Genomic DNA, 10,263 nt, shown 5'->3' on the forward strand with positions numbered 1-10,263 from the left:
CCATATATTAAAAATCCACATTCTGGAATCAGAATAATTAAAACGAGCAAATTCTACCAGTGAGAGGGCACGCTGCCCTAAAATCCCACAATGCAAGCACAGGAACCTCTCTGGGGGTGTTGATAAGTCAGAGATAAGTCAGAGATAAGATAAGTGCTTAGAGCTTATTGGAACTGTACAGTTGGTAAGTGTTTTTTTTTTTTGCTCCTAGGTAGGTCAGTGTGCTCCTCTTAGATTAGGCCATCAGGAGATCCTCCTTATATTCCACTCTAGACATCTATCCTCCAGATGATAAGTGTCTATGAGATCTCTATGAGTCTGTTATTTGACTGTTTTGCCCAGGCACTGCAATGGGGTCCTTTACTCCTCCTGATTAATTTCACAAGGTGAGTGCAGGTCCTCAGTCTGTTTCTCTGACTCCTTTGCCCTTTCCTGCTCTGAAAGCTGCTCACTGGTTGGGATGGAATTTTTCTTAGGACGACCTTTGGGTTTAGTTGGCGATTCAAGTCCCCCACCTTGCAAAACCTTAATAAAAAACATATGTATGTTAGTGGGACATGGCACATCCAGGTATATTAAAACCAGCACAGACACATCAGCTCTTTTCATGTGTGTTCTTTAGAACTAGAATACATTATGCTATTTCAGTTTGGTCAATTACACCATAGGTGCTCAACAACTGGAACACATATCCTATTACCCAGGAACTGATGTGATCATTACATACATGAATTGCTAAACTAATAGAAAATGGAATCTGATTGATATGGATGACACAGAGAACTTTACTCATATGAGGATTCAGGTGTTCAGTTATATATATGTAAACCAATAAACTCTAAAGAGCTATGAATTAGAAAATATTATTATCAAATTTAGCATCCAAAATGTCTATCGAGGAATTACAAGGTTCTCTCTCACTATAGTCCCCACCATGACAGAAATTGATGTGAAGGCAGGAAATACTGACAGTGCCACAACAAATTTTACAATACCCAGACAAGATGCCTGCAGCTCTTGAGCTACTAAGTAAGCATCGGCGCTCTGCAGTGTTTATGAATAACTTTATATTGTATGAGGGCATTTTAAGACAAAGATGATATATGCTAGTGAAGAAAAGGGAAAAGAATATAAGGTGAGGGAAAAGGGGCACTGAGACTTACAAGGAGCTAGGTAGTCAGAAGTGGGTATGGGAGGTATAGAAGGGATAGGTTAGAGAAGAAAAAGGTGATAAAGATAGGGATAGGGAAAAAAGTGGAAATGTAAACCAATGTGAGTTAGAGGGAAAAGAGAATCAGATGGAGATGGGAAAGAAAGCCTCAGAGCCAAGTTTAAAGGAGTAGAGAAAAGGAGAGGGAGAGGTGAGGGAAATGGATAAGGAGGAATAGAGAGGATAAGGAACAAGTTCAATATTGTGGATAGGCATGAGGGTCAATGCACCAAGCTTTTGTGTCCTTCATTTTGGCTGGTATTGCATTAATATCACATGTCATAGTTGCTGTGTAAGGGTAATCAATTCACAAAACTTGCCAACATTTTCTATCTGGCAAAATTAGGCCTTTTCTATAAGTAGCAGTAACATAAGATGTTAGCGGTTATATTACCTCAGTTATTATTTTACCTACTGAGTATGTTAATTTCACCTACTCAGTTATTGTTTTATCTACTTAGATGTTATTTCACCTACTTCGCTGTTATTTTACCTACTGAGATATTATTTTACCTACTCAGTCAACTCAGACGTTGTTTCACCAATTCAGTTATCATTTCACGTACTCAGTCCATATTTCACCCACTGAGTTGTTATTTTACCTACTTAAATCATTATTCTACCTACTCAGTCATTCTTTTACCTTCTGAGTTATTTTACCTACTCAGTTATTGTTTTATCTACTCAGATGTAATTTCACCTACTTAGTTTGTTGTTATTTCACCTACTTAGTTGTTGTTTTACCTACTGATATATTATTTTATCTACTCAGTCAACTCAGATGTTATTTCACCCATTCAGTCATTATTCCACTTACTCAGTCCTTATTTCACCCACTCAGTTGTTATTTTACCTTTCAGGACATTATTTCACCAATTTAGTCAATTCACCTACTCAGTTGTTAGTTACCTAATAAGACATTATTTTACCTACTTAGTCATTATTTCACCTACTCAGTCATTGCTTTACCTACTCAGTTGTTATTTCACCTACGATCATTATTTTACATATGAAGTCATTATTTTATCAACTGAAATGATCAAATATGCTTGAAATGGAATCCACAAAGAGAAAATTTCCTTTTATCACTTATTATTGAGGTGCAGAATTAGCATATTCTTACGGGTGGCGTTATAACAGATTTTGGGCCTTATCTGATGCTTGTTGCAATGTGATGAAGTGAGGTAAATAGAAATGCAACCCTTTACCCTCATTTTCACGTGCATTTGATGTTTTGGCATGCTGCAGAAGAAGGCCGCATGCAATTGTAATTTCTACAAGTTTTTTTGGTCCTCATACCAATTTGCAGGATTTTTTACAGTTAAAGGTTATGAACAAAATTTTGCCTGACACAAAAAATGAAATGTCTTTGGACACCCATCAGTGGGGTTGTAAAGCAAGTGGATTGTTTCATGCCACAAATGTAATGTCCAACCAAATTGTGGGTGGTCGAGAGAACGGTTTGCCCTCCCTGCACTGTCTGATTATCCACAGATGTAGATCTGAACCAAACTAATATTTCAGATAGCCCTTCTGATGTTGCTGTTTGCTATTGCTGTTTCATAATTGATTTATTCTCTTCTAAATTTAAATTGGAATGCAAGTGTGAAATATATTCCTTATATGCGGAATCCTTCTATACTTAAACATGGTGAAAATGAAAGTAAAACAGTCATCTGCAGAGCATCTGCTCCACCCCTTCTGCTACCAAAATACAATGCAAAAGTGTTTAAAAAAACACTTAAAACATTATTTTATCACAGTCATGGACAAAATAAAGTCTGCAATGGTAAAAAACAACTTAACACACACATATTACATGGTAAACTGAGTATGAAATAATGAATCAAGATGTTAGTAAATTGTCTAATTCAGCTAGCATAATATAATGATAAAATAAGAACAGATAAATATACTTCTACTCTAATAACTCTGAGCTTTGTAAACTGGCCCTATGGTGTGACGAGAAGGAACACAGAGGGAAGTGAGAAGGAAATGTGAAGTGTATAGGGCAGGGGATAGAGAGTGGTATATGAATATGTAGAACAAGTTAGAAAAAGGGATAGGCATGAAGTAGGGAAACTGCAGGGGACATGAAGAGTAAACTATAACCAAGAGGGGAAAGGAAAGCAGACTGTGGGAACAGAAATGGGCTGATGTGCTGGACAGGAGACAGAGAGCAAGGGGGACAGAAAAATGGAGACTAACAAGGTTATTCACAAAAGGTGGAGAGTTTGGAGAAGACAAGAGAAGGGAACAATCTAGGACAACATAGCTGAACTGGAAAGTGAGCTGAATTGGAGAATGTTTCCATATCAGCTATTTTGTACTAGATTGTTCACTTCTCCTGCCTCCTCCAAACTCTTCACCCTTTTGTGAATAACCTTGTAAGATGAAGAAGGGAAGGGAGAGCACAAAGTAAGGTGGATTGGATAAAGAAGAAAAGCTCAAAGGGGACGGGAAGAGTAAAATATAGTCAAGATGGCAAAATAGACCCAGATTGCAACAAAGATGGAAATGTAAAATTTCCTGGGACAGGAGGTAGATACAATGGGGACATTTAGGGACAGAGATGAGGGGTTTGAACAGGACAGAGTACAAACTGTACTTACAATCTTTTTCCATTTCATGCGCCGGTTTTGGTACCAAGTTTTCACCTGTAGTTGGCTAAGACCCAAAGATTCTGCCAAATCTATCCTGAGTGTAAAAGAAAGAAATTAAAATTTTACTACAGACTGCATTATTGTGGTTCGTAGAGCAGCTGCACTACATTGGGAATAAGTCAAACATTAAAGAGATAACAACCATAAAAGTGTTGGTAATATATTTCGGAATTTGGGTTTTGTTTGAACACTACAGCACCACATAGGATAATGGCTTAATCTGCACAGGGACAGGCAATTTTAGGGTCCCTGTACATTGGCAGATCTCTCACTAAAGGTGGCTGGTTGTTACAAATCAGTCCAATTTGCTGAATTGAATCACCAGACCACTGGGACCTGCTACAATGTTCCTCCCCCATCTTGGCCTGTTTAACATTACAGCATAGTACATGTGAAGGGGGAGGAAATGTGCCAATTTGGCATGCTGAAAGAACAATTGCTGAAAAATTAGACCTTTTCCAGAATGACAGAAAATCATTGCACAGAAACTCGCTCTTTTTATTTGTGCTTGTTATCATATAATGGTTAACCCTCACACAACCTGATTATTACCAGCAAGGTTCAAGTCAGTCACATTGCTGTGAGGTGTTATAAATGTGCAACTTAACCGTGATTTCATGTAGCTTGTCATGCGCTATAAACCATGTTAACTACACATGTGCATTTCCACACTGAATGTATGTTTTTTTTTTTTAAATGCACCAGAAGTAACAGCATATATGTAAACTGTGCCACTGATCAACTGTTTCCGTTCTCTGTGTTATTGTATGCGGGGCCCCCCCTGAGCTAAAGTGGCCCTCTTATGTAAGGCCTAAAAACAGAAGACACTGTAATCAGAACTGTAATAAATTTTGGGTACATTTTAAAATTCCCTGCTTCATTTACTAAAGCGGAATAGACTGTTTACTTTGTCGAGTGAATGTTCACTGATCTTAGCAAATATGGTGAAGCTGTATTCACTGCACTCATCCAATCATGTGCTAATATAAATCTTGGTTTCCTTTGCACATTATTGGGTATTGAAAGGGAACAACGCTTCAGCTTATTCAGGAAATGTTCACTTTGCAAACTGAACATTGACTTGTCTCCAAGTATTTAGTAAGTAACCCCAGAGTGTCTATTTAATTTACCCTATTAAGGGGTTGATGGTCAGTGGGTATCATTTGCACAAAAAATTAAGGTAAGGAAAACTGTAGACTATACTCTCAGGAGCTAATCACATTCTAACTGTCATTTTCTGAACAGCACCAGTATGTAGACAGCGGGGATCTGATTAGAGACTGTGGAAGACACCTCCAATTTACTTCACCCCAGGTTCAGCTTTCATTATATATAATAATTCCTAAGTGCAAGCACCTCCAATCACTTTAAGCTGACTCTAAAAACCTTTATCGCTTAAGAATGATTCTTGGCTGTAGTATAGAGACTCTTCTTATTCTTGCTGAAGCTCAGTAAATCTGACATTTAATCCACGCTGTCATATGCTAATGAGCTGACATTTTACAACAAATGCAACCCAGGCATCCCAGAACCATCTACTGACACTTCCTAATCACCAGCAGAAGTTTACAGGGGATTTCAATGTTTATTGTGGCTTTTAAAACATTCTAAATGGAAAAAAAAACATTCATATAATATCCAGAAAAGGTCCTTCTTGTTTCTTTATATATATAAAGAATTGACACCAAGGATCTGACTCTGGAGAAAATAAATTCAGTACATTCCCTTGCCCCAAATTCAAGCCATTGCCCAAAATTCATATTGATAAAAGGTGAAAGCTGATTGGGCACTTTTGGCAAAGACTTCACTTTTGTGCTTATTTCCTTTTCTCCATTTTAATGAATAGGACCCTAATTTTCAACCTATAGGATATCTGAAACACACATGAGGCAAATTCAGGAAAACTGGAGAAACAATTAGTAAAACGGTGGAAGTTATGCCCACCATGAACATTAAACTTCTGACATCTGGAATCTAAATTGTTACTGTAGGCAACATTCACTTTAGTTATTCCAGTTTTAGTAAATCTGCCCCTAAGTCTGTAGAGAATATGGCGTTGTCAAAGATACCTTCATCACATATTTGCATGCCTATGCATTGACTTTATCCATTTAGAGTACAGTTAGAAACCCAAAGTTTAGAAACTGAACATGACTTTAATGAGTGTCAGTTTTTGGCACATATATATTACACACACACACAGGATTCATATATACATACATACACACTTTTGATTTTCTGTTTAGGGGTAGCTATATACTGCTCTATAACGCTGGCATTTATGTTCGCAGTACAAGTCAGAAATAGAATCGTCCAGTTTTTAAAACTGCTCACAAGTATAAAACCCCAAAGCCAATCACTCGCAGAAAATGGACGTCAGTTTTAATTTAAATATAATTTTGCGTCTCAATACTATTATTACATTTTCTAGATGCAAGAATAACTATCTCTAGAGCCCAGAGAAATCCACCGTGAATACGTGGTTATATAATATATGGTATTATCAATAAAAAGAGACTTTATGCAGCTCAGTGAAGTCAATTCTTGCAATCAGTTCTGACAATATCAAGTATATTACCGTGTACTTGTGTCTCTGGTGATAATAAACGTTACATAGTTATATGTTGGGAAAAAAAAGTCCATCGAGTTCAACTTAATGCTACATTGCTTTAAAAATAAACGCATCAATAATACAATCGCTCATCGTCATTCCCCTCTGAAATATATGAATTTTGCTGGGGGAAATTCAGAGTCTTCCCAAACAGAAGCAGAAAGCTGAATGTCCCGAACATAACAAGAGCAGCAGTTATAAAAAACAAGCAATACACAGATTAAATTCGGAATGAAATTTAATAAGCGGTTGATGTTGTTTTGTTTGACTAAAAAATAAGTGTTTCTGTTTGGTGTAAAAATGAATTATAAAGGACAAGTCACGTCCCCACGTGACCATATTTTTCATATCACGTTGAATTCAAATAAAAATAACTGTGGCTTCTTTGAAAATAAGGATCGTTATCATGCTGTTATCTTTGTTCATTTAACATCAACTACAAAGAGTCCGGGCGTTTTGGACTATCTATCTATCTATCTATCTATCTATCTATCTATCTATCTATCTATCTATGTCTATGTATTTATTTTTTTCTATCCATGTAAATTATGGACAGGGTGTCCCAAACTAAGATAGTCCTCTTAGAATTTGCTCCAATTTTCATATATTACCCCTAATACGGATAATTTATGACGGTTAAAGTTGCATAAATGTGATACAATATTATTCACTAGAGGTCTAGAGATAAGCAAAGTATGTTAAATTAGTGAATGAGGCGATGAAGTGCTCACCTCAATCATCCAATCATCAAAAAAAAAAACAATGTTTAATTTCTCCTGCTCCTAATTGAATATTCAAAATGCCATTCTATCTCTATCTCTAATCTATCTATCTATCTATCTATCTATCTATCTATCTATCTATCTATCTATCTATCTATCTATATCTCTCTCCCTCTCTCTATGTATTATCTATCTATCTATCTATCTATCTATCTATCTATCTATCTATCGATCTCTCTCTCTCTCTATGTATTATCTATCTATCTATCTATCTATCTATCTATCTATCTATCTATCTATCTATCTATCTATCTATCTATCTATCCATTCTCTCTCTTTATCAGTGTTTTTATTTCCTTGGTAAACCAATAGCTATCTATCTTTCTTTCTATCTATCTATCTATCTATCTATCTAGCTATCTATCTATCTATCGATCTCTCTCTCTCTCTATGTATTATCTATCTATCTATCTAGCTATCTATCTATCTATCGATCTCTCTCTCTCTCTATGTATTATCTATCTATCTATCTAGCTATCTATCTATCTATCGATCTCTCTCTCTCTCTATGTATTATCTATCTATCTATCTAGCTATCTATCTATCTATCGATCTCTCTCTCTCTCTATGTATTATCTATCTATCTATCTTTCTATCTCTCTATCTCCCCATCTATGCACCCAAGATTGGCACATAAGATTGTATTCAAGCAGAATGACTGATTACTATACAGAGAATATATTGCAATACTCATATATCGTTATATCAAACAAAATCTGTAAACCAAATAAAGGCCCTTTATAAGATTTTATTCTGATTCGGGGTTCTGGTGAATACAAAGTGCAAAGTGTGAATCATGCAGAACTAGGATTGTTATATAGTATATTGTCCCATATAGGCTGTTTCAGATAACTGGGGAATATAGCAGATTGTTGCCATAACAACCAGCTAGTTACTTTCATTTGACAGCTAAAACCAGATTCGCTGCTGTTCAGTTTTCAGCCTCCTTGGCACAGTTCATATGTAAAATGTACAATGAGTACGCTCACTTACCTATCAGGGGTGGAGAGATATTTCTGTTTCTCGAACCTCTTCTCCAGCCCCATAAGTTGCAGCTCTGTGAAGACTGTCCGGCTTCTTCGGCCTTTCTTGGCTTTGCTGCCCTGCTCGGACATCCCGCTCTCCAGCTTACCCCGCAGGTGCAGTTCTAGGGGCAGGTGGTGGGCGGAGCCAGACCCGCCCTGGAGGCCCGAGCTGGCTGCCAGCAGCGCGGAGCTGATGGGGGAACCCAGGCCGTGGCAGGATAGAGGACCCAGGGGGAACTTGAAGACCGAGGCCTGCTCTGCCTTTAGTAGGGCTGTGGAGAGACCAGACAAAACACTTTTAGCTAAAATATCTTAAAGGATACACCTCTGCAAAATGGTCTGATTTACCAGAAACTGGAATAGATACAGGTAGCAATCCACCTCATTTAATAATCGGATTTGTTGCTATTAACGTCAGCACCTTTCCTACATTTTCCTGTTCCAGTTTTTGTAAATCATTATGGACAAAAGTATATAGCATTAATCGTCCTGGCTACTAGTGAGTTAACAAAAACTTTTCATGGACTGAACTACACTTTTAAACGTGCAGTCATAGAATGTAGACAATCAAACAAAGGTAATATTTGTAAATGAAACACATGCATAATATCTATATGGTGACCTCCTGGGGCTTGCCCGGGGCCCACAGTCCTACCATTTGATCATTTCCAGGAGGAAAAGGACTTATATAATGTCAAGTTTTGTCCTAAATCTATAGATTGTCTTTCTGTCATACAGAGAAACAGTGCTGGGAGACAGTGCAACATATTAGCGATTATGTGTTATAGAAAAAGAGCATCATGTACTAAAGGTGAACACAGACTATTGTTACATATCATATCTCTGTCTGAGCTGACTATCCGGTTTCATATGTCTATGTGGCCAATTTATGTAATTACAAATGTATAAATGTATTGAGCTGTGTTACTAAAGTGAACAGGGGACTGTGTAAATATATATTTTAAAATATGAACGTCTGAAATCTCTCTATATTATATTTTTACGCCTACAGTACATACATGTGGGCCTAACATAGTTTAGAAATTATATTCATGTACATTTAACACACTATTTCAGGAAAAAAACAGGTGACAAGATATATATATATATGAAGAGAGAGAGAGAGATTTAAATATTAAAATATTATTTGAATTTTTATATATTTCGGCCCAACTACTCTAGAACTATGAAAAGTGTATATTTTAGAAACGTTTCAAGGAAATAGAAATACATATAACTTACAATATATTTTATCTCTAAAAAAAATAACGTAGTGTACTAAATATAGTAAATTTGATATGGTCAAGGTATGGTTCATTTTATAGAGATAAAGAATCTAAATGCATTACGATAATATTTGAATGCTTGGAAGACAGGTTTGTAAAATCATCTAGACATGGAATTACAATCTGTAGCCGCCATAGGAACAGTCACAGATTATACACTCATGTGATATGATTTAAAATATTGTTCTGGGTATTGCCACGAGCTCCTGTGCAGGGCACAAATATAAGAAGTGTGTTATTATTACATTTTATGAAAATATTACTATTTTTACACATGTGACAGCTACATTTTACATTGTTAATATGGTATTTTTATAGCTGATAATGAACACAAAGCTAGGGACCAGTAGTGCAATGTAACTACTGTTAGTGGTAGCTAGAACTATAAAAAAAATACCCAGGTTCTTTACAGAGTGCATTATACACCAAGAGGCTCAGGCCTTGGATGAAATTACAGGGATGAGTACTACATACATGTATGTATACTACTACTAATACTACAACTATAAATAGTTAATTACATTTTTTTAAATTAATAGTTAAAAATAATTATAACATATGAGCCTGCTGTAGCTTCAAAAATTGTTTTATTAAAGGTAAAAATACACACATATGTTATATATGTAAAATTCTGCTTTTGTGCTCTGATATTCTTTCATTTGCATTTTAATAAGTTTAAAACCTAG

The 10,263-nt window shown here is 36.2% G+C and overlaps 1 protein-coding gene across 1 annotated transcript in view; it reads right to left on the reverse strand.

The window, feature by feature from the left end:
* Positions 1-334: 334 nt before the first annotated feature.
* BARX1 (BARX homeobox 1) overlaps positions 335-10,263 on the reverse strand; it is a 10,189-nt gene continuing 260 nt past the window's right edge. The window contains exons 2-4 of the mRNA XM_018554551.1: positions 8,260-8,563; positions 3,823-3,907; positions 335-525 (exon numbers count right to left, since the gene is read on the reverse strand). Of these exons, the coding sequence (XP_018410053.1) occupies positions 361-525; positions 3,823-3,907; positions 8,260-8,563 (554 nt within the window). The 3' untranslated portion in view covers positions 335-360. The remainder of the gene's footprint in view (positions 526-3,822; positions 3,908-8,259; positions 8,564-10,263) is intronic.

This window comes from Nanorana parkeri, unplaced genomic scaffold (assembly GCF_000935625.1).
Source record: "Nanorana parkeri isolate BGI_ZX_2015 unplaced genomic scaffold, ASM93562v1 scaffold164, whole genome shotgun sequence".
Classification (NCBI taxonomy): Eukaryota; Metazoa; Chordata; class Amphibia; order Anura; family Dicroglossidae; genus Nanorana; species Nanorana parkeri.